Source organism: Cyprinus carpio, chromosome A19, assembly GCF_018340385.1.
Source record: "Cyprinus carpio isolate SPL01 chromosome A19, ASM1834038v1, whole genome shotgun sequence".
Lineage (NCBI taxonomy): Eukaryota > Metazoa > Chordata > Actinopteri > Cypriniformes > Cyprinidae > Cyprinus > Cyprinus carpio.
This window is the reverse complement of record NC_056590.1, coordinates 3,359,424-3,385,034: the sequence shown is the minus strand read 5'-3', so window position 1 is coordinate 3,385,034 and position 25,611 is coordinate 3,359,424. Positions and strand designations below refer to the sequence as shown.

General features: G+C 37.7%; 1 protein-coding gene and 1 long non-coding RNA gene across 2 annotated transcripts; both read right to left on the bottom strand.

Annotated features, from left to right (window-relative positions):
• Positions 1-17,571: 17,571 nt before the first annotated feature.
• Positions 17,572-19,443, bottom strand: LOC122148736. Its single transcript, XR_006162583.1, has 6 exons — positions 19,378-19,443; positions 18,836-18,896; positions 18,474-18,729; positions 18,202-18,266; positions 18,001-18,109; positions 17,572-17,899 (listed from the first exon to the last, which is right to left on the bottom strand). It is a non-coding gene; the product is annotated as an uncharacterized LOC122148736 (long non-coding RNA).
• A 1,150-nt stretch (positions 19,444-20,593) lies between these two features.
• LOC122148710 lies at positions 20,594-23,322 on the bottom strand. The gene is made up of 6 exons (XM_042775884.1): positions 22,444-23,322; positions 22,118-22,322; positions 21,910-22,017; positions 21,580-21,773; positions 21,334-21,475; positions 20,594-21,249 (listed from the first exon to the last, which is right to left on the bottom strand). Exons 1-6 carry the CDS (start codon positions 22,543-22,545, stop codon positions 20,594-20,596), a joined length of 1,407 nt encoding a protein of 468 aa, XP_042631818.1. The 5' UTR covers positions 22,546-23,322.
• Positions 23,323-25,611: the final 2,289 nt, after the last annotated feature.

The window sequence follows — 25,611 nt, the reverse complement described above, 5'->3', positions numbered from 1 at the left end:
CGCTAAAATAAAAAAAAGCATTAGCAAAACTGTGCAGGATATGGACTGGAGAAGTCACTTGTTGTCCCTCATGTTGTGACAGGTGAACACATATTCAGCTGCTAGAATGCAACAAGGCTGCACATTACACCAGTAAAAGTAGCAATTTATCATTGTTTGACAGGCTGGAAATCTCAGTGTAAATGTATAAATGTAGAATAAAATGTTCCAGAATTTGTGAGTATTTTATATAAAAATGTCAAATCCCACCCCAATCAAAATAAAGACAAAAAATGTTAACTTTATTAGTTTGTCATAGCCACACTAAAACCTTTCATCTGATCAAGCAGAATGTTAACGTCATCTTGAGCTTCTACAAGGGCATCTCTGGTTAAAAATAGCTGGCGTTAGTGTTTAAGTTAGTGAGTTCATGCTAATGTACAAACTTAAATAACAAACTGTTATCCGCGTTATTTACCTTGCAGTGAAAGTCAAAAGCGCATAAATGAAGGTCTATATAAGATTGCCTCTCCATATTAATCTAGTTAAATGTAAATTAATTTAATCTTACTATGTGGTATATGAACAACGTTGATAAGTGTCTTTGCTACCTTGACGAAGGTAATATAATTCTTCCATTCTTTATTAAACCGGGCATTTTTATGAGGAATTAATTTTTTTCATCTGGATTTTTTTTTTTCTTACCAATGTAGAAAATATTTTAGTTAACTGTTCAGTTGCTAAATTTATATTTCTCTTTACTAAATGTAGTCAGGAAAAATTAGTCTATTATATTCAGTGAAGTGCAGTGAAGCACTGGGCAGGAATGTCAATTTTTTTATTTTTTTTTGTAGTCGCGTGGTTATGAACCTTTTGGTGGAAATGGCAGGATCAAAGCCTTTCTCTATACAACATTGACTTTCTTCTACCTGAGCAGAGCACATGAGTGGAATACCAGTACCAAAACCAGCTGACAGAAAACCAAGATATGGCAAATGGGTTGTGATTAAAAAGGGGAATAACTTATAATTTAACATTATAACATCCTAAAAATCATTAGATAATTAATTTCAAATAAATTTTTAGAAAGTTCATTTCAAATATTGTCCTTTAGTTGTATTAAAGGGCTTTCATTTCACTTTACAGTCTGATAAAAAGTTTTGAATGAAAAATCCTGACCTCAGCCGTTGGTCCTCTCAGCACAAGGCTGCACGTTCATGAGACTATTATTCATAGCAATTAACTCTGACACACACCATAAAAAAAAAAAAATTTTAAAAATACTTTTTGAGAAATCAAGAATAATTGACAAAACTGATACATGAAAACTTAGAAATCATACAGTAGGATATTAACTTGGAATGTTTAGATTAATTTAAGGAGGTGGCTTCTTATTGAGTGCTTATAGGGCTAGGCCTGGTTCTAACACATACATTTTATGTCACACATGTCTAGAAATTATTAAAGGCTTTAAACTTATGTCAACTTTGGTCACAGGTAGGTGAGAGGGAGACATGTACTCATTTACACCTACTGTCATAATCCATCTTGCTTGTTGACTTTTTGGAACACTTGTGCCTTTATTTGATAAACTGTATGTTTTTTTTTTTTGTTTTGGATCATTTCGATCTAATGAATGTAAAATTTTGCATATTAAATATAAATTACAAAACAATGGGAAAAAAATACAGAAAACAATAGCTTTCCTTTTTGCTCTGACAGCCACATGACAACACCGAACACTGTGCGTGAGTGTTAGAAATCAGGAATGTTGAAAGAACATTTGTAACTGGTATGTGATTCATCTTCAAACCAAAACTTATGTTCCACTAAGTCTGGAAATGGTCAAATGTGGACAAGCTCAAAACATTACACTACACCCTGTCTACACTTTAGCGTTGTCCACTTTAGAGCTATGCGAATAATCCAATACAATGATCATGCGCATCTAAACAGTAAAGCTGGTTCTGTGATTATTAGTGAATCTCCTTCACATGCTTACAGATGGAGCGGCATTTAATACACAGAGCCTAGTTCACTGATAGGCTACACAATCAAGTTCATAATTGAATGAAATTCATCTGTGATTATGAACGTGATATTCAGGGTGTGTAGCTTTGGTCAGGAACTACGACTCTGTGTAGTAAATGCCACTCCGTCTGAAAGCACACTACTTATTAACTTTACTAATCACAGAACCGGCTTTACTGACTAGATGCACATGATCATAGCATTTTATTTGCACAGCCCTAGTCCAGTGTGGGAATCGGATTGACCAAACCTATCTCAATACCAGGTGGAACCAGCCTTTATAATCTTGGGGTCTCAGCCGGGGGTCTTTCCCTTTCCACCATAGCGAGTGCAGTACTAATAATAATTGATATACTAATAACTACTAAAAATTTTCTTTTTGTAACAAAGTGAAAAAATTGCTCAAAAGGTTATGTATATAAATAATTGCAATAGATTTATCACAATTTATTTATCAGCTGCAAGTTTTAACTGTTCATCCAGCAAACATTATTGAAGGAAGGACTAAAAGGTATTTCTCTCCATAAGTAACAGTTAGCTAATCGATAACTAATGAATTCTGTCATAACTGCTTAAGAACTACTATAAATTATCTACTAGTTAATGTTCACTAATGAGCAGGTATACATAATTCCATTGTAGGCATGGGCCGATTACCAGTTTCAAGATACCCAAAATTTCACGGTTACGTTACTGCAGGAACTAGAGGGATGTAGACCAAACGGGTCATTTGTTGTAGGCGAATTCTGTTAAATAAAATATCTCGCTTGGCATTGAACTTTGAGCTTTAGAATTTTACAGATAATATTTATACTCTAACAACAACATTACACACTATCTAAAGTTTAAAACATGGGATCACAAAGAATGGGACCTTTAAACAAAGTTTCTTCATACTCTGAGTCTCGCTCAACTACGACATGTGACGTGCAATCCATTTTATTAGGCTTCAAAAACTCTGTGTTTATTGGTGTTGTTCGATTGCTTAGCCAATTTCAAAATCATCTCTGCCCAATCAACTTCTTTTATCTGCCATTCGTAAGTGCCACTGCGGCTCAAATGTAGAACATATGTCATTTGTGGTGCTTCCTCAATGCTTATTCCATAGGAATCAGCACTGAGGAGTCAAATTTAATTCACAAGTTAAACTCTCTGGCCATTAGAGGAGGGATCAAATGACCTGAAGCTTCAAGTGCTTTCAAACACTTTTCCTATCATTTTTGGCACACATGGCAAAGTCATATGGTCAAGTAAGCGCTCTAAGCGCGCTCCGGTATTGACTTAAAAGTTAATTATTACTCCTTGTAGGGCTGTTACTTTGAGAAAATAAAATTCGAACGGATATCGAATATCATGCAATGTATTCGAATATATTCGAATATCTACTTGCCTTACTACTGTTGCTAAGCAACCATGACCTGCTCTCTCAATGAAGGCGGTGGAAATTTCAGCAAAGGATAAATGGATTTGCAGCACTGAAAATTGCTTGCAATTAGGGCTGTCTCTTTTTATTCAATATTCGAAAAATGCATTCGAACATGATGTTTTTTAACTTCGATGCGGTCGCGGACGCCTGGGAAAAGCCGAGCCCGTCGCTGCACCGATCGCGCACAAGCTTCCATTATGAGCACCCATACCGGCGCTCCTACATTGGAAATACTTGAACATGAGCACGCAAAAGGCGCGATATGTGAACGACCCCTTAATGGAGATTCAATCACAAATGTTTAACAGTGAGTCATAAACAGGACTATCTGGATTATTCTTTTTTTTTTTTTTACTTAATGTTTGAAAAACAGCAGGTTATCCAGCAGAATATCAATTTATATGAAGTGCCACTATGCATATCCCACAACATTAGGCTAAATGAAAAAAGAAAAGAAAAAAAGATTCAGAACAGGCACAAACAATAACGTGACAACTTAAACAGCAGCAGTAGTAAGGCATAGCAGACGACCGCGCGGACAGGTGCACCTGGTCAGTAGGTTTCAAAAACAAAATTGCACATGTGCAGGCAGAGTGAAGAAGCTCATTGCTACTCGAACCTGTGCAATCCGTCAATAAAAGAATATAAAGACAGCGATGTGCAATAATTCTGGGCAATTGCAGAGCTGGCCATCAGCCTGCGCATTCAGAAGAATAAATTGAAGAAGTCTGCGTCTGCGCTGGCCGTGTTGTATACGTACGCGTCTGGTTTTCTCGTGAGGGTATTATAAAGGAGTTGTTATAGTAGCTTCTTTTTTGTTAATTAATTAATCTTTTTTTTTTTTGTGGTTTTTTCAAAATACATTGCGTCAAAGCACTGAACAACATTCATTTGGAAAACAGTGTCTCAATAATGCAAAATGATAAAGGCAGTTCAGCATTGAATTCATTTATGTCATCTCTGTTCAGTTGAAATAGTGTCTGTTTTAATTTGCAATCAAGTCAACGATATCGCTTAGTGTCTAAGCCTCCTAACTAAGCAAGCCAGAGGGCGACAGCGCAAGGAACCTCAAACTCCATTGGGTGACAGAATGGAGAAAAACCTTGGGAGAAACCAGGCTCAGTTGGGGGGCCAGTTCTCTCTCTGACCAGATTAAAACCAGTAGTTCAATTCAGGCTGCAGCAAAGTCAGATTGTGTGCAGAAGAATCATCTGTTTCCTGTGGTCTTGTCCTGGTGGTCCTCTGAGAGACAAGGTCTTTACAGGGGATCTGTCTCTGGGGCTCTAGTTGTCCTGGTCTCCGCTGTCTTTCAGGTCAGTAGAGGTCCTTTCTAGGTGCTAATCCACCATCTGGTCTGGATACGTACTGGATCCGGGTGACTGCAGTGACCCTCTGATCTGGATACAGACTGGATCTGGTGGCCACGGTGACCTCGGAACAAGAGAGAAACAGACAAATATTAGCGTAGATGCCATTCTTCTAATGATTCTGAGTACATCGGGTGTTATGGGAAGTGTTCCCTCGTTCCTGTTTACCTAATTAATGCAGCCCTAAAAAATCCTTACGTATTTGGATATTAAAAGCATATTAGTATGTTATGTGTATGCCAGGTTAAAGAGATGGGTCCTTTAATCTAGATTTAAACTGCAAGAGGTGTGTCTGCCTCCTGAACAATGTTAGGTAGGTTATTCCAGAGTTTAGGCGCTAAATAGGAGAAAGGATCTGCCTTTGCCCCTGGCACGAGCGTAGTTGACTTTGATATTCTAGGTATTATCAAATTGCCTGAGTTTTGAGAACGTGCAGCGTGACGTGGAGGGCTATAATACTGTTCTAAAGAACTCTTGCTCTGCATTCAAGTACTAAGCGTGCAGAACAACCGCCATTCAGGGCTTTCCTACGATGGTTCAGGCTGTAGGATTGCGAAGGACTAAAGAAAGGAAATGTTATCAACCGCGATGGTATAAAACTGCTTTGTTTCTAGTCTGTTACCACCCGCCCTTATACCTTGTGGAAATAAGCGCCGAAGTTACAATAGCTAAATATGTGGGAGAGCGTTGCTATTAAGTGATGTATGGTATTGCAATAGAGTAGCACTTCGAGTTAATATTGAATCAAAGATTAGTTTAGCATAATTCATGTTGAAATGGTTGGAATTGAACATTCATGCACTTGACATAGAGGCTGTAGGCCTGAGTAATTAGATAATATTTTTGAGATTGGAACAAATGCACCCAGTATTTACAAATGCTAGAATGACGTGGTTTTTTAGGAAAGATTGCTATTCAATTAGCTCACCTAGGTTCCTAATGAGTGACGAGAATTGCCAGAGCAGCATCAAGTCTTAGACCACGCGTTAGTAGGTTATTACGATGACAGAGCGTTTAGGTCCTAATAATTAACACCTCTGTTTTTTTTTAGAGAATTTAGCAGTAAGAGACTACTTTATCCAATTTTTTATATCTACAGGCATTCCAGAGTTTTTCAACTTGGTATGTTTCGCGCGAGTGAGTTGTGATACCCTTTCTATCATTTTATACTAGTTTAGAGCTACTGTGAACTGTAACACTCTGTTAGTACAGCTAAGCAAGAATCAGAAACAATGAAACAGAAAGAAAGACCACAAATGCCTGAAAAACCTTCTTTCTCTGTTAGAGAATTATAGTTTGTACAAAGTTAGAGACTAAAGCTTGCCCACATGAAAGATGTTTCTAACATCTTTAACTAAAGCCTTTGCAAATGAAAAAGAAAAAACAGATTTCAGTGAGTTACTAGTTTTATGATTCATGAGTTTGTTTACAACTTCCAAGCATAAGACGCTTAGTATAGAGCTACTGTGAAACTGTAACACTCTGTTAGTGCAACTAAGCAAATGAACAGAATGCAAGGCCACACATGCTGAAAACCTTCTTTTCTGTTAGAGAAAGCTGGTTTATGCAATGTTAAGACTAAAGCTTGCCCACATTTAAAGATGTTTTCTAAAACATCTAAAATGAAATGTTTTTTGTAATGCAAAAAAAAAACATTTCAGTGAGTTACTAAATTTATGATCATGAACTTACGTTGGTGTCTTTGCGCTCTCTTACAAAGTGGATCCCACATCCATAATATTTAATACTCCTATCAACATCACAAAACGACAGTAGTTACAGAAACACCATTATGCCATGGAGGACCTTAAAATGCCTTTAATTGAATTTGTCCATTTTAAATAGCTACTGCATGTTGGTGTCTTGGCTCTCGCTGGCAAAGGTGGATCCACATCCATAATATTTACCCCTAAAAACATCATAAAAAGCTACTGTAAACCGCTGCACGGTTTTCTTTTTTTTCAATTCTTGGAGAGTAAAATTACTCAAAAATCTTGACTTATATTGCTTCACAGACCAGAATAACTACTGCACAATTGTGTTCTTGCCCTTGGTTACGAAGCGGATCCACATCCATAATATTTCCCCCTAACAACAATAAAAAAACGCCAGTAGTTACAACAGACTTAAAATTCAAGCCACTTGAGACCCTGGAGTCCACTCAAAGAAACACTATGATGCCAAGGTAGAGCTTTAAATAACTTTGATGGAATTAATCCATTTAAGAACTTTTCAGTTTTTCCTTTGTGGAAGTATCAAGCTACTTTAACAACTGCTGCTGTATCTAAATGAACTTGATCAAGATTTTGCTTTTAATATAATTTCTTGGAGAGCAAAATTACTCAAAATCTTGACTCGTATTGCTTTACAGACCAGAATAACTACTGCACGGTTTGTGTCTTTGCTCCTGGTTACAAAAGTGGATCCACATCCGTAATATTCCTTCATAATTACATCAAAAAACGACAGTAGTTACAACAGACTTAGAATTCAAGCCACTTGAGACCCTAGAGTCAAATCAAAGAAGCACTATGATGCCAAGGTAGACCTTTAAATGCTTTTTGATGGAGTTTGTCCATCTAAGCACTTTTCAGAATAGGTACTGCACGTTTGTGTCTTTGCTCTCAATTACAAAGTGGATCCACATCAGTAATAGTTCTGCCTAAAAATAACACAAATTGCTAGTAGTTACAACATATCTACAATTCAAGCCACTTTAGATCCTAGAGGGGACACAAAGAAACACTATGATTCCAAGGTAGACCTTTAAATGACTTTAAAGGAATTTATCCATATAAGAACTAAGTTTTTCCTTCTTGGAGTGTCAAGCTATTATAACAACAGCTGCTGTATCTATATTAGCTTGATCAAGATTTTTCTTTTAATACAATTTCTTGGAGACCAAAATTACTCAAAATCTTCACTTGTATTGCTTCACAGACCAGAATAGTTACTTGCACGACTGGGGTCTATGCTCGTTGGTTACAAAAGTGGAATGAGGGGGAGCCGGGGGTTATTCATCCAAATCCATAATATTTCCGCCTAAAAAAATAACACACATGGCTAATAGATACACAACAGATCTAGAAAATCAAGCCACTTGTGACTATAGAGGTCACTCAAAGAAACATTATGAGACCTATAGAAATCAAGCCACTTGAGACCCCAGAGGCCTCTCAAAGACGCACTATGATGCCAAGGTAGACCTTTAAATGCTTTAATGGAATTGATTTGTTGAATAAACTTTTCAGTTTTTCCTTCGTGGAAGTATCAAGCTACTGTAACAACTGCCACTGTATCTAAATGAACTTGATAAAGATTTTTCTTTTTAATACAATTTCTTGGAGAGAAAAATTACTCAAAATCTTGATTCGTATTGCTTCACAGACCAGAATAACTACTGCACATCTGTGTTTTTGGCTCTTGGAGAGGCCTCTAGGGTCTCAAGTGGCTTTAATTCTAAATCTGTTGTAATTACTGGTGTGTTTTTTTATGTTTTTAGGTTGAAAATTTATGGATGTGGAATCCACTTTGTAACAGACAGCAAACACACATAAACTTGCATCCATAATATTTACCCCTAAAAACATCATAAAACGCCAGTAGTTACAGCAGAATTAGAATGCAAGCCGCTTGACACCCTAGAGGGCACTCAAAGAAACACTATTATGCCATGGTGGACTCTTAAATGCCTTTGATTGAATTTGTCCATTTAAAATAGCTACTGCATGTGGATCCACTTTGTAAGAGAGAGCAAAGACACCCACATGCAGTAGCTGTTTTAAATGGACAAATTTCATCAAAGGCATGTTTTTAAATGTCCTCCATGTAATAATAGTTTTTCTTTGAGTGCCCTCTACGGTGTCAAGTGGCTTGAATTCTAATTCTGTTGTAACTACTGCCATTTTGTTATATTTAAGGGGTATATATTATGGGAATTTGTCCATTTAAAATAGCTACTGCATGTGGATCCACTTTGTAAGCGAGAGCCAAGACACCAATATGCAGTAGCTATTTTAAATGGACAAAATGTAATAATAGTTTTTCTTTGAGTGCCCTCTACGGTGTCAAGTGGCTTGACTTCTAATTCTGCTGTAACTACTGGCGTTTTATGATGTTTTTAGGGGTAAATATTTTTGATCTGGATCCACTTTGTAAGCGAGACCAAAGACACCAATATGATGTAGCTATTCTGAAAAGGGCTTAAATTGATAAATTCCACCAAAGGCATTTAAAGATCCACCATGGCATAATATTGGCTTGCAAAGAGAGCAAAGACACCAACATGCAGTAGCTATTTTAAATGGACAAATTCAATCAAAGGCATTTAAATGTCCTCCATGGCATAATAGTGTTTCTTTGAGTGCCCTCTAGGGTGTCAATTGGCTTGAATTGTAAGTTTTTTTGTAACTACTGCAGTTTTGTAATGTTTTAGGGCTAAATATTATTGATGTGGATCCACATTGTCAGCGAGAGCAAAGACACCAACATGTAGTAGCTATTTTAATTGGACAAATTCAATTAAAGGCATTTAAAGGTCCACCATGGCATAATAGTGTTTCATTGAGTGCCCTCTAGTGTTTCAAGTCGCATGAATTCTAAGTATGCTGTAACTACTGTCGTTTTGTGATGTTGTTAGCGGGAAATATTATGGGTGCGGATTCACTTTGTAAGCGAGAGCAAAGACACCAACGTGAAGTAGCTATACAGAAAAGCGCTTAAATTGATAAATTGCACCAAAGGCATTTAAAGGCCGGGACACACCAAGCCGACTTCAAAGAACTAGCGGTGACGAATGCCGACGGTGTTGTCACCTCGCGTTGGCAGCATCGGACCAAAAAGCTGCGCTTTTGGAACACATCGCACAGACTACAGCCGATGGCAAACTAACACGTGTGTTCTGCGCATGCGTGAGAGGAACAAGCTGTTCATATCAGCAGCTATTAAAAGTATATATACATCATTCAAAAGGAGAAACCGAAACAAAGATATACAAGATAAATGCAGATATATACGAAATGTAAACAAAGCAGCGCTTGCTTACTATTTTGAATATCAGTAACGTTGATAACTTTAATCATTTTAAGTGGCTCATGTTGTTATGAAAACATTCGCTTATTAGAATGATTGGGAAAGATCACGTAACATTTAAACAGCCTTCTGTATGTACCGTCTTCATTCATGCTTGTTTTCATCACTTTTGCTTTAATTCTTGGCACTGACGTTCGCTAAACTGAACATCCAATCAGAGCTCTCACTCTCGCCGACGGCCCCGACGTCCCCAATGCCGATTCAACATGTTGAAAGCTTGCCCACATGTAAGATGTTTCTAACATCTTTAAATAAATGCCTTTGCAATGAAGAAAAAACAGATTTCAGTGAGTTACTAGTTTTATGATCATGAGTTTTGTTTTAAACTTCCAAGCATAAGACGCTTAGTATAGAGCTACTGTGAACTGTAACACTCTGTTAGTGCAACTAAGCAAATGAACAGAATGCAAGGCCACACATGCTGAAAACCTTCTTTTTCTGTTAGAGAAAGCTGATTTATGCACTGTTAAGACTAAAGCTTGCCCACATTAAAGATGTTTCTAACATCTAAAATGAAATGTTTTTGTAATGCAAAAAACACATTTCAGTGAGTTACTAATTTTATGATCATGAACGTTATGATCTTACGTTGGTGTCTTTGCGCTCTCTTACAAAGTGGATCCACATCCATAATATTTCCTCCTAACAACATCACAAAACGACAGTAGTTACAGCATACTTAGAATTCATGCGACTTGACACCCTAGAGGGCACTCAATGAAACACTATTATGCCATGGTGGATCTTTAAATGCCTTTGATTGAATTTGTCCATTTAAAATAGCTACTGCATGTTGGTGTCTTTGCTCTCGCTGACAATGTGGATCCACATCCATAATATTTAGCCCTAAAACATTACAAAACTGCAGTAGTTACACAAAAAAACCTACAATTCAACCCAATTGACACCCTAGAGGGCACTCACAGAAACACCATTATGCCATGCAGGACCTTTAAATGCTTTTGATTGAATTTGTCCATTTAAAATAGCTACTGCATGTTTGGTGTCTTTGCTCTCTTTGCAAGCCAATATTATGCAATGGTGGATCTTTAAATGCCTTTGGTGGAATTTATCAATTTTTATGGGCTTAAATTTATCAATTTAAGCCCTTAAAAAAAACTACTGGCGTTTTTGTGATGTTGCTGGGGGAAATATTATGGATGTGGATCCACTTTGTAAGAGAGAGCAAAGACACCAACATGCAGTAGCTGTTTTAAATGGACAAATTTCATCAAAGGCATTAAAAGGTCCACCATGGCGTAATAGTGTTTCTTTCAGTGCCCTCTAGGGTGTCAAGTGGCATGAATTCTAATTCTGTTCTAACTACTGGCATTTTATGATGTTTTTAGGGGTAAATATTATGGATGTGGATCCACTTTGTAAGCGAGAGCAAAGACACCAACATGCAGTAGCTATTTTAATTGGACAATGTTGATTAGAATTAGAAAGATAAGATTTGTATAGCTTAATATAACATAAATGATGTCCTTACTAAAAATATGTAGTGGAAAACCCATTAAAGATTTATGTCATTTAACAAATCACATAGTTTTATACATACTTTGGACTATGGAGGGGTGCCATTATTCTGATGACATAAAATGGTTGCACTCGGTGAGCTACTGCCGCTACCTGTTGCTGTTTTTACCGCAACACAAGTCGGAATAGACAACTCTGAAAATAAAATACTGATATGATGACTACAGCTACTGAAACAGCTTACAGGTGGTGATGGATATAAGTATACGCTTAAACAAAATGCCGTATCATCGATTTTTCCCCACAAGGAGTCTAAACGCCCCGGATCTTGAGGGGAAATCCGCGCTGAGAAACTCCTCCAGCGGCCACAGCATCATGATTAGGAGTTTTAGGGCGGAAAATTATAGAATATTATAGAAATTATAGAAATCAAGCTACCTTAGACCCTAGGACGAAACATTATCTAAGTGGATCCAATTCAAGCTACCTAAAACCCTGGAGGGCCAATAGGGTCCCACTGTATATTATGTGTCCCTAATGCATTGGTACATGGTATCTACAGCTGTAATGTTTGTGTAACTACTCATCTCTAACTGAATGGTATGTGTAAGTACAAATGTGTAACAGAACATGATGACCCCCTTGAAATTTCAACGGACTGCACCTCGAGCTACGTTTCACGTACATGCATGAAAATCGGTACGCACGTGTAACACACCATTACCTACAATTGGTACAAAATCCAAAAGCCAACAGGAAGTACATTATTTTGAATATCCTGTACGATGTTTGTTTCATTTTTGCCATTTCCATCAGATGTTTGAACTGATACAAGTCAATACTTTGAGTAGTTTTGCTCTCCAAGAAATTGTATTAAAAGAAAAATCTTGATCAGGTTCATTTACCTTGGCATAATTATGTTTCTTTGAGTGCCCTCTATAGTCACAAGTCACTTGATTTCTAGGTCTTTTGTATCTATTAGCCATTTGTGTTATTTTTAAGTGGAAATATTATGGATATGGATCCACTTTGGATACTGATCCACTTTTGTAACCAAGAGCATAGACCCAGTCGTGCAGTAACTATTCTGGTCTGTGAAGCAATACAAGTGAAGATTTTGAGTAATTTTGCTCTACAAGAAATTGTATTAAAAGAAAAATCTTGATTAAGCTAATATAGATACAGCAGCAGTTGTTACAATAGCTTGATACTTCCAAGAAGGAAAAACTTAAAAGTTCTTATATGGATAAATTATTTTAAAGTCATTTAAAGGTCTACCTTGGAATCATAGTGTTTCTTTGTGTGCCCTCTAGGATCTCAAGTGGCTTGAATTGTAGATATGTTGTAACTACTAGCGATTTGTGTTATTTTTAGGTGGAAATATTACGGATGTGGATCCACTTTGTAATTGAGAGCAAAGACACAAACGTGCAGTACCTATTCTGAAAAGTGCTTAGATGGACAAACTCCATCAAAGGCATTTAAAGGTCTACCTTGGCATCATAGTGCTTCTTTGAGTGGACTCTAGGGTCTCAAGTGGCTTGAATTCTAAGTCTGTTGTGACTACTTACGTTTTTTGTTGTTGTTAGGGGGAAATATTATGGATGTGGATCCACTTCGTAACCAAGAGCAAAAAAACACAAACGTGCAGTAGTTATTCTGGTCTGTGAAGCCATACAAGTCAAGATTTTGAGTAATTTTGCTCTCCAAGAAACTGTATTAAAAAAAAGAAAACCGGCAGCGGTTACAGTATGTGTAACGAGGAGTCAGAGACGTTCAGATCCAGATCCAGTAGTTTATTAAGAATGGTCAAACAGGCAATGATCAAAGGACAGCATCAGGTATGTCAGGGGATATCCAAAATCAGAAACAGTAACAAGCAAAGGTAGGGGCAGGCAGCAGAGAGAATCACAGTCGGTATAAACAATCCAAAGTCAAAAACGGAAGGAACAAACACTAGGAACACGCTCGGGAAAAGCCAGACAGAACTAGAACAAGACTTTGCAATGTGAATGTGGATGAGTGCAACATTTATAGTGTCACTGATGGGAAACAGGTGAGGTTCAATGATGAGTTCCTAGGCAGGGCTATATGGGGAAATGAAGTCCAGGGTGTACTGTGTCATGTAAAAGTCTGTGTGGGTGAATAAACGGATGTGCAGTGACCGGATCATGTGTATATGTGTAGGTTGATGCTTCCATGAAGGAAAAACTGAAAAGTGCTTAAATGGACTAATTCCATCAAAGGTATTTAAAAGTCTACCTTGGCATCATAGTGTTCATAGTGCTTCTTTGAGTTTAAATTCTAAATCTGTTGTAACTACTGGTGTTATTTGATGTTGTTAGGAAGGAATATTACGGATGTGGATCCACTTTTGTAACCAAGAGCAAAAACACAGACATGCAGTAGTTATTCTGGTCTGTGAAGCAATACGAATAAAGATTTTGAGTAATTTTGCTGTCCAAGAAATTGTATTAAAAAGAAAAATCTTGATCAAGTTAATTTTGGTACAGCAGCAGTTGTTACAGTAGCTTGATACTTCCACGAAGGAAAAACTGAAAAGTTCTTCAATGAATCAATTCCATTAAAAGGCATTTAAAGCTCTACCTTGGCATCACAGTGTTTGTTTGAGAGACCTCTAGGGTCTCAAGTGGCTTGAATTCTAAACCTGTTGTAATTACTGGTGTTTTTTGAAGTTGTTAGGGGGAAATATTATGAATGTGGATCCACTTTGTAACAGACAGCAAACACAAACTTGCAGTGGTTATACTGATGTGGGAAGCAATACAAGTCAAGATTTTGAGTAATTTTGCTCTCCAAGAAATTGAATTAAAAAGAAAAATCTTGATTATGTTCATTTAGGTGCAGTGGGCAGTTGTTACAGTAGGTTTGATACTTACACGAAGGAAAAAACTGAAAAGTTGTTCAACGAATCAATTCCATTAAGGCATTTAAAGGTCTACCTTGGCATCATAGTGCTTCTTTAAGAGGCCTCTAGGGTCTCAAGAGGCTTGAATTCTAACCCTGTTGTAATTACTTATTTATTTTTTTATTTTTTTATGTTTTTAGGAATGTGGATCCACTTTGTAACAGACAGCAAACACACATAAACTTGCAGTGGTTATACTGATGTGTGAAGCAATACGAGTCTAGACCTTGGGGTAGTTTTGCTCTTCAAGAAAATGTATTAAAAGAAAAATCTTGATCAGGTTCATTTACCTTGGCATCATAATGTGTCTTTGAGTGCCCTCTATAGTCATAAGTGGCTTGATTTCTAGGTCTGTTCTATCTGTTAGCTATTTGTGTTATTTTTAGGCGGAGATATTATGGATATGGATCCACTTTGGATATGGATCCACTTTTGTAACCAAGAGCATAGATCCAATCGTGCAGTAGCTATTCTGGTCTGTGAAGAAATACAAGTGAAGATTTTGAGTAATTTTGCTCTCCAAGAAATTGTATTAAAAAAGAAAACCGTCAGCGGTTACAGTATGTGTATTTTGATGCTTCCATGAAGGAAAAACTAAAAAGTGCTTAAATGGATTAATTCCATCAAAGGTATTTAAAAGTCTCCCTTGGCATCATAGTGTTTCTTTAAGAGCTCTCTATGTTCCCAAGTGGCTTGAATTCTAAGTCTGTTGTAACTACTAACGTTTTTTTTGTTGTTGTTAGAGCTTCAATGCACAGGCTTCTGAGAACACTAATGCTGAATTAGTGCTCCTGGACCAATGAAGAGAAAACAAGCCCACATATGCTGCAAAGCTTCTCTCTCAGTGAGAGAAAGTTGCTTTATTCAATGTAAAGGCCAAAACCTGCCAACATAAGATGTTTCTTGACATGAATTAAAGTGTTTTTTGTTGCAATGCAGAAAAGACCGTTTTTTAATGTGTTAGAGTTCAATGCACCTAAACTTATTTTAGAGCTTCAATGCACAGGGCTCTCAGTTTAGCGTTTCTGAGAGCACTAATGCTGAGTTAGTGCTTCTGGTCAAATGAAGTGAAAACAAGCCCAAAAATGCTGAAAAGCTTCTCTCTCAGAGAGAAAGTTGCTTTATTCAATGTTAAGTGCAAAACTTGCCAACATGAAAGATGTTTCTGACTTATGAATTAAAGTGATTCTTGCAAGGCTTGTCAGTTTAGAGCTTCTGAGAACACTAATGCTGAATTCAGCATTAGTGTTTTTAGAAGCTCTAAGCTGACAAGGCTGTGCTTTGAAGCTCTAAAATAAGTTTCTGTGCATAGAACTTCTAGCAGATGAATTGAAGTGTTTTTTTGCAATGCAGAAATACTGTTTATAATAAGTCAGAAACATCTTTCATGTTGGAAAGTTTTGCATTTAACATTGAATAAAGCCTCTTTCTATCACTGAGAGAGAAGCTTTTCAGCGTATTTGGGCTTGTTTTCACTTCATTTGACCAGAAACACAAAATTTAGCGTTAGTGTTCTCAGAAGCTCTAAACTGACAAGCCTGAGCATTGAAGCTCTAAATATAAGTTTCAGTACATAGAACTTCTAACAGATGAATTAGTGTTTTTTTCTTCATTGTAAAAAACACTTTAATTCATAAGTCAGAAACATCTTTCATGTTGATAAGTTTTGCATTTAACATTGAATAAAGCATCTTTCTCTCACTGAGAGAGAAGCTTTTCAGCATTTTTGTGCTTGTTTTCACTTAATTTGACCAGAAGCACTCAGCATTAGTGTTCTCAGAAGCTCTAAACTGACAAGCCTGATCACTGAAGCTCTAACATAACTTTCTGTGTATAGAACTTCTAATACATTAAAAACTGTATTTCTGCATTGCAAAAAACACTTTAATTCATATCCCAGAAACATCTTTCATGTTGGCAAGTATTGCACTTAACATTGAATAAAGCATCTTTCTCTCACTGAGAGAGAAGCTTTTCAGCATTTGTGGGCTTGTTTTCACTTAATTTGACTAGAAGCACTAACTCAGCATTAGTGTTCTCAGAAGTTCTAAACTGACAAGCCTGAGCATTGAAGATCTAACATAAGTATCTGTGCATAGAACTTCTAACCTTAATCTTAATTTCATAATGATCCTCACTCTTAAGACAACCCATTCTCACTCCCAAGGCGTCAAAAACTGAAGCATGGTCAAGCACCTCTAGCGTCACTATGTAGACGCCAAAGGTGCCCCTCGGCGTCGCTATATCGATGCACTACGACCTTCATTGCTTTCAGTGGGAAACTTTTGGTGTCAATACTCAGACACAAAGGGCATGCTATGAAATCACGTTATAGAAGTCTCCTTCAGCACACATCGCGATACTTGCCATCAGTGCCACAGGTTGGGTGAGTAGTATACGCTCTTTTAATGCCTGTTATAAAATCCTATTCTGTCATCTTTATTAATCAGATTAGAGCTGTATGTTTAATCGCTGTATCAGTCATCCGAGGCTGTCTTTGAATTTCATTGCGTTTAACTAAATGAACACAGCTGCTAACTGAGGTGATTAAACTCTATCGGTCACGTGACGTGCCATAGACCTTGGATAAGTTTTATATTCATTTCAGGTTCAAAGATGTAAGTTGTATTTGTAGTAAAATCATAGTAAGTAACTACGACACTGACAATAGTAGCAAATGAAATTTGAAGTTAAAACGGTAAACGGGACATTTAACTGCAGCCCGGAGACCTCCAAAACGGGGCGTGAACTCCAAATGTGGGCCGTACCTCCAAAAGGGGGGTGGGGTCTCCACAAAAACGTCATATCAACATAAAAGTTTGTGAATTAAATTCCGTTTCTCACTTTAAGTTTAACTGATCCTGCATAAAATGTAAGCATTTGATAAATAAAATTATAAAATAGATATATTTAAATATCTGAAGGCCTATGACATATTATCACGAGAAAAGAATTAAAATATAGAAATATATTAAAATTCTACAGTCCATACAGACACAAACAAGACTACAATTTTTTATTTCATTTTTATTTGACAGGAACGAACACATACTAGGTTTTATTTAGATGTAAAAAAAAAAAAACACCTTGCACACTTTATTGGTTAAGTGTCATTATACCATATACACTGTAAAATAATGTCAGATGTACTGTAAATGTATATGCTTTTTGAAGTTGTTCATTGTATGTCTTCATGGCTATGATGTAAAATGAATAAAAAAGAGAGAGACAAATGTATTTAATTTTTCTAATGTTTTTTTATTGTTCTGAAGGCTCTGTGTTATTCAAAATATTTCAATCGTTAAAATGGCAGGTTTAATTGATCATAGGATGACAGTGTTCAAAGTTTACTTGTAATACACACAGACATGCAGGTTAACAAATGTTTTCTGAAGTGATCCAATTTTGAATTAGAACAGACTGAAATAAAGCTCTTTTTTAATATAAATCGCACACACACACGTTTAGCAAAGTTCATACACACATTTTGGGGAACTATTCATTTATCTGTACATACAATGGATGTACCCATTTCTGTGTTGTGCCCATTTCATAATGTTTTTAGGTCTGGATTCTCTTGGTTGGCTTGCCATCCTTCTGTGGAAAAATGAAAATTATTAGAAATGTGGTCAGCAGTTTGACTTCTTAGCAGTCTCTTTTAGAGTAGCTCTGTAAAAGATAAACCCCACAAAGCTTACTGTGGGGTCTGGACATTTTCTTTTCTTTGGTATGCGGAAGACAGGTGTAAAAGTTCCATTAAGAGTTTGTCTCCCGTCTTCAGTTCAATGTGCAAATCTTTTCCCGTGACTGCAAACGCACATTATTGATATAATATTGATTGGTTTTATTTTAACGGTTGCATTAAAAGCATTTAATTCAATTTAAAAAAATAAATTTACTCTTCTAGATGAAAGTTCTCCATCAGAACTATACACCACCACCTTCTAAGATCTGGCATGTCCTTCTAAATAGGAAAACAATTTATTTTAAATTTCTCCTCTAAAACAATTCATATAAACTAATTCATCAAACACAGGAGTAACACTCAAATCAGTTAATCACATAACCACAATTCAGCAAGTCAGTATCTACAAGATTACACCTACGTGAAATGATTAAGAGGTTATTGTTTTTAGAAATCTGTATAATGTCCATTTTAAGCAACACTTACCACAGTGAAATCAAAATAAGCCTCCATTGCCATATACCAGATGTACTGCATATAAAATAAATATTTTCAATAAAATTTTTGTCATGCAGTATAGGTGAAGAGCATAAAATTGTGTTAAAATGAATGTGTACTTTTATAACTTTTTTTGTACATAATTTTGTCAATTTAATCTTGTAATTTGTTTAAGCTACAATTGTTAACTCGCCATGATCATGAAGATACCGCAGTCATTCCCATAATCTTGCACAGGAACTCCCTGTTCAAATAGATGATTTTATAGTTACTTATTCATTGATAATACAAGATAAAGAATAGTTAATAATCACACACACAAAAAATCATCGAAGTTACAGTATGTTTACCTTTAAATCACTTCCAGTTTTTTCTGACCATTTTCCAGGGACAAGATTCTGTGCAAGTTTCCTATTAAAAAAAAGGATGGTAAATAAAGTCCTCTGTTTTGTTTTATCATGCATGGAACATTAGAACTGAAGCATGAACAGTACATACACTAAAGTCACACATAAAGTGTTCCCTGTAAACTGCAGGCCAGAGAACATGACCACCAAATGAAACAAAACAGATGCTGGCCAGGGGAACGTGGCTGCCAAAACGCACATCTTCATTAAGTAATCTTAGGACATTTTGGTAGGATATGTCTCCAAATTGTCCTGCAGTCTTATGGTACATAGAGTCCAGAAAGACCAACTCTCTCTGTCGAGGCCTCATCACCTACATGCAGGGAATATGCAGTCTCAACTAGAAAAAATAGCATGTTTCGTAGTATATACACCTTTCAAGTTAAAACTGCACATATATTTTAAAAACATGAATACAACATAGTTTGACAGACATGCAGTCCTCACTTGCTTGCTGAAGAGGAGGGAATGTATAGACCACTTACACATAGCATATAGTGTCCTGGAACCCATAGTGGGAAAAAAAGAGCTTCTTTCTTAGACGCATCTTCCTAAAAAAAAAAAAAAAAAAAAAAAAACCTGCAACTGTTACTAAACTAATAAATGTAATTATCAGTCCTTTATTATGTATAGGCGTAAAAGCTTGTCTAAATCTGAGATCTCAGAAAGTAAAGCAGTTGAAACTTGTTCTCATCCAAATTGTAAGGTTCAATGCCCCACTTATCTTGTATGACAGTGAAGGAGACACTGAGCTACTGACTATACAGTAATCAAGATAAAATACACTGAAAGCATAAAGAAAATATTTATTCTATGCAAATTTTAAAAAATTGTGTCCGATGTGAGTTGCACTTAGCCCAACTTACTGGGAGAGATATTAGAGGATCACAGTGTGCAGGTGGGAGCCAAGTTGGTGGGATATGCAATGTGGAAATAAATATGTTTTTTCCCTGCAAAACAATACAAAGCTTTAAACTTCAATACAGTGCAATTGATTGGCTACACTGTTACATGTTGGAAGTAGTCAAAATCATACTTGATTTTGTGCCATGCTACGCACAACATCCAAGCATGCATCTCCTACCTGTTTAAAAAGTGTTAAAATATTGCTTTTAGCATTACTTCCACAAATTAAAATTGGGTGTTGACTCAACAAGAGTGGTACCCACAAACGAGTCCATGTTCCTTTGCAGACCAAGAGACAACAAATTGTCTCGGGTAAGGCAAACTGATCCCTCCTTAACTATCAGCTCATTGGCTGGTTTACTCACATCCAAGACATAGTTGATCTGAAAATGACAAAAAAAAAAAGAAGAAAAAGAAAATGAATGAAAATGAAATCCCAACAAATAACAAACCTTCTATCGTACCATTTGTTCTTGAAGGAGATGTCCCTTCAGTGTCCATGAATCTATGCAGGGCCTGAGGTTTGCTATTTGAGTGAGAGCCTCACACTGGTGTCCACACATGTTCATGTTAACTTCTGCCACATTCGCTGCAAAAGCTCTCATTGTAAAGTGTGCACATATAGACAAACTGACTAATTGGTAAAGAGAAAATGTAATCTCATGAACTATACAGGTATTTCTCAACACTCACCCAACCTGTCGTTTTAATTGGAAGTACCTGAATTAAAAAAAATGCAAAAAAAAAAAGAAAAGAAATCACAAAAACAAAACACCCAAAGGTATAAATAAATAACTACATTTTACCAATGACTGCTTGTCCATGTTTGTTCAATGTAACATGCTCAACGTCCAGACTCTTCTTAATCTTATCCATTCTTGCTGTGTTTACGATGGAGTTTCTGTGATGGATTATGTTTCTGATCAAGAAAATCTGGGTACTTGGCTTCATCATGTTTAAGAAATAGTTGTCTTTTTCCATTTGTGAGAAAAATTGTTCAACCACTTGACTGTTGATACGGCCAGCAAGTTCAGGAACGAGCTCAATCCTCCTTAGTACATCTTTATCATCCTTTGTATTTCCCTCGTGCAGTTTATCATAGAGCACATAATGCTCTGACGATCCTGTTAATGGATGCCCATTTATATCAGGAGTTTCCTTTGCCTTTATTAACCATGGAAGCTTTACTGTGAGCCTCCCTTCTTTAGCACATTGGATGTTTTCAGCAGTAGGGCTGAGTAATCTCCCCTCGTGAGGAGAAAAGGGCAGTGCTGTTGGAAATCTTATAGTTCCATGAGTTGCCAGTCCTCGGGCAAAATCATAAATTACTATATTTGGAATGTGCTGCCATGACATCAACATGTCCATATAGTCCCTTGGACTTTCAGCTCTCAGGTTGAACTTTAAACTATACACAATTCCACATGGACACATGATTGTAGCCCAACCACCTAAGAAATTTCTTTAGCAACACACAATGCTATTCATCGGTCCATAAATGTAATAATAATATTAGTAACAATAGTCATACTTACCAGAGGCACCCCAAACTTTGGCAAATACTTTGTCATAGCTGCTACGGTTCTTTATTTCTGTGCGAAGCTGCAGAATGAGATCCATTTTGGATCCTGAAGAGTCCATGCCACAAGATTTGCATAGTTTTTTCACCTCTTCCACCTGTCAAACAGCAAACACACCAAGATTAAAATTGTATATGTATTTAAAGACTAAGAATAAATAGATTTTGGAGGAATAAATGTGAAAAGGATGGTGAAGTTTACCTTCATTGCCATCACTTGTTCCAGAAGTCTATCTTCAGGTATTTCTACATTGACCTTCTCAGATGATGTTAGTTTTTTGTGTACTTTCTCCCACTCTGTGTTGTAGACCAAATTTGATTTCCTGGTTTGTGGCCCAATCCAGGGTGACCATTTATTGTAGTCAGGTTGTACAACGAATGGCTTTGTTTCCTGATCTGTATGCACACAGTTAAAAGACAATAACATTAAAAATATAGAATTTTAAGACTGGATTAGGCTACTGAATCCCTGAAGCAAAAAAAATAAGACATTCCTATTGTATGAAAGCATGTTAAGTAAATAATGCCTTACTGAAGGTTTCCATAAGTCCATCAGAAATGATTTCTGAAGAGAGTGAAGTCCAAAATTCTTCCATGTCCACTATACCAGTGTAATCTGATGGATCAGGGATTTCACTAACTGTGAAAGACAGTTGAAGCAAATAGATAAATATACTATGATATATATATAAAAAAAAAATCAGTAACACTTAAAATTAATTTTAAAACATTTTCCTCACCTGGCAGGCTGAACACTCCTTTCTTATGCAGATCCATGACAACAATGGCTGGATTGGAGCCACATTTTACACATGAATATATGTATTGATGGTCTGTCAAAGCTTCAAAATGCATGTATCCCTGCAGTATACGGCTGTGTGGAGGTAGTTTCACACCCAGTGACAGTTCCATGGCTTCAAAAACTCTTCCTGCTGTGGTGTGAGTCTATAAAATGATAATGTCAAAGATAATTATGTTAAGAAAATTGTTCTACTTATTCACATAAAGTGAAATATCCAGAAATGCTTTTGTATTGCAAAAAGCAAGGACTATACAGTCACCTAACCTGGAGAGATGCCCTTATGTACAGACAGAAGTGAAGGCTAAGAATGATGTGGTCATCATAATTGTGTACACCATCAGCCCACTCTTGATATCGGTATATCATTCCACAAGAGAAGCACTTTTTAAAGAATGTTGATATACCTAAACATTTGACACAAATCAATTTTAAGACAAAAAATGGATATTAGTTAAAATGTGTCTTTGTTTCTACTCTAAGTATTACACAACAACAAGGAATTTGTTCTGTATGGCTTTTTATCTTACCTTCAAAGACATGTGTTAGGGTTACAAGTCTTGCACTTTTTGTTATGAGAATGGGGTCACTAAGGACTCTTTGTCCACTGCATTCTGTGCAAAACATTTCAGAGGGTACAAATTCTTTAGGAGGGTTGTGCTCAAATGATGGCGTCAATACGTCCTTGGGAAGCGTTGCTGGCAACTTCTTGAATTTTTGAATGTACGTTGCAGTTCTCAACAACTCTTTTCCTACTGGATACCTATCATGTGAACACTCTCTCTCTTCCAGATAACTGCTTGTGGTATTCTCCACTGGTTCTGTGGATTTGACTGATTTGAACAGGTGGCGTTTGTTTTGGAATAAAAACCATTTTGCTATGTTCTTATGTATACAAGACGCCCATGGCTTCGCACAAGGACAGTGCCAGCTATTTTTCCTTGAGTTATAGGCAACCATCACTCTTCCAATACGACTATAATACGATGGTTTTTGCTCCAATACAGAAACATAATGGACTGTGTCTGGTCCAATATTCACAGATACAGCAAGTGGAGCAAAGCCAGCATTCTTTAGACGTTCTAAACACATGGCTTTTTTTTCAACTCCAAACCAATGTGCAGCCACCATTTCATTCAATGAGTTTTCTTCCAGAGTACAATAACTGGAAGGCACAGAACAATAATCCAGTGATCGCAGATGGCAACATCGAAATGTCTGGTGTCCACTTCTACCAGCAACTTCAGAGTAGAGGCAACACTCCTAAAGCTCACACTCGATGTGCTGTTTTGGACCTTGAATGCTATGCTTAACATGAATAGGAACAGGAGGTCCCCTAAATGCCTTTGCCACTGCATAAATGCCTGATTGTGGGTCTATAGGCTGACTCTGTAAGTGGTATTCTTTTGTGATGTCTGGGAACTTTGAAGAATGCCTTCTTTGCATATGGCGCTTCAGATTTTTCAAATACAAAGACATATTGCAGTGAGGACACTCCACGATCGTTTGGCTTAATTTATTAACTCTAACAGGGCGCTGGGTCACATTCTCACAATGAATACTAAAAGGCAGGGCTCAATGTGGAGACGCTGCTGGGGCTCGAGGTGGAGACGCTGCCGGGCTTCGATGTGGAGACACAGCCAGGGCTCGAGGTGGAGACGTTGCCGGGGCTCAAGGGGGAGACACAGCCAGGGCTCGAGGTGGAGACGTTGCCGGGGCTCGAGGTGGAGATGTTGCCGGGGCTCGAGGTGGAGATGCTGCCGGGCTTCAATGTTGAGACACAGCCTGGGCTCGAGGTGGAAACGCTACCGGGCTTCGATGTTGAGACATAGCCTGGGCTCGAGGTGGAGATGTTGCCGGGGCTCAAGGGGGAGACGCTGCCTGGGCTCGAGGTGGAGACGCTGCCTGGGCTCGAGGTGGAGACGCTGCTGGGCTTCAATGTGGAGACACAGCCGGGGCTCGAGGTGGAGACGCTGCCTGGGCTCGAGGTGGAGACGCTGCTGGGCTTCAATGTGGAGACACAGCCGGGGCTCGAGGTGGAGACGCTGCTGGGCTTCAATGTGGAGACACAGCCGGGGCTCGGTGGAGACGCTGCCTGGGCTCGAGGTGGAGAGACGCTGCTGGGCTTCAATCTCGAGACACAGCCGGGGCTCGAGGTGGAGACGCTGCTGGGCTTCAATGTGGAGACACAGCCGGGGCTCGAGGTGGAGACGCTGCTGGGCTTCAATGTGGAGACACAGCCGGGGCTCGAGGTGGAGACGCTGCTGGGCTTCAATGTGGAGACACAGAGGGGGCTCGCGACGCTGTCGGGCTTCGATGTGGAGACACTCACAGAGCAGTTTGATAAATGACTAAAGAAATCTTTTCTCCTTATCCTGGTGTTTTTACAGCCTAGGCAATGGAAATGGGGTGACACCCTGCAGTTTTGGTGGCATTTGTATATTCTGAAACCTACACAGGGTTTAAAAAAGTTTTTGCAGCACATTGCAAAATAATATAAGTGTAGTACTTGAGATGGTAATGATATTCATCTAAGTCATCATATGTGATTCTTTGACACACTGTTGTTTACATTTGTACAAGAAGCTCTTACCTTTATAGTCCAAAAATATATTAAAATGCACAATTTTATGTGCTTCTCCTTGGCACTCATACTCTGTCTGGTAATGACAGACAGGACAGTGGAAGCATCCATTCTTATACTGTAGAGAAAGAGTCTGTCCAGAAAAAACGATTGATCCATGTACCTAATAAAAATACACCAACATACACTCATTGAATTTGTATATTAATTTATTACTCACTATTAACAACACATACTACATACTTTATGTTTCTTAAGCGCTAAACACACACACAGACAGTATAATCTGCATGAATATAGCCGCTGATTCATCAATAGAGTAAAAAATCCTTTAATATTAAACTTCACACCTGAACACAATGAACCTACGTTTATATTTTTTTTTCATTAAAGCCAAAATAAACTTTAGCCTATCTGCTATAATATCGCATGACCGACTGCTTACCTGAACCGCCATTCTCCCTTTCTTTAGCGCGCTATCTGTCACTTTAGCGCACTGTCAGTCAAGGCGAGGAGACCACGCCCTGTTTTGGAGCTCCCACCCCGTTTTGGAGTTCCCGCCCCCATTTGGAGATCTCCAGTCTGCAGTTATATCCACTTGGGTCTGAGTACCTCATGTCCTCGTGTCGAATTCTCATGTCCTCGTGTCGTAGTGCATCGATATAGCGACGCCGAGGGGCACCTTTGGCGTCTACATAGTGACGCTAGAGGTGCTTGACCATGCTTCAGTTTTTGACGCCTTGGGAGTGAGAATGGGTTGCTTAAGAAGTCAAGCATCAGAAGTTAAGAGACATTGTGAAAATACTACTAGCCCATTTTGTTTTGATCTACTTGCAAGACTATTTATATGC

Excerpts from the sequence above, each read along its gene's own strand:
- LOC122148710 (XM_042775884.1), bottom strand. The coding sequence starts at position 22,545 with ATGATATACCGATATCAAGAGTGGGCTGATGGTGTACACAATTATGAT. Across the intron at positions 22,323-22,443 it reads ACATAAGGGCATCTCTCCAG|ACTCACACCACAGCAGGAAG; the intron begins GTTAGGTGACTG and ends ATCATTTTATAG. Across the intron at positions 21,476-21,579 it reads AACAAGTGATGGCAATGAAG|GTGGAAGAGGTGAAAAAACT; the intron begins GTAAACTTCACC and ends GCTGTTTGACAG.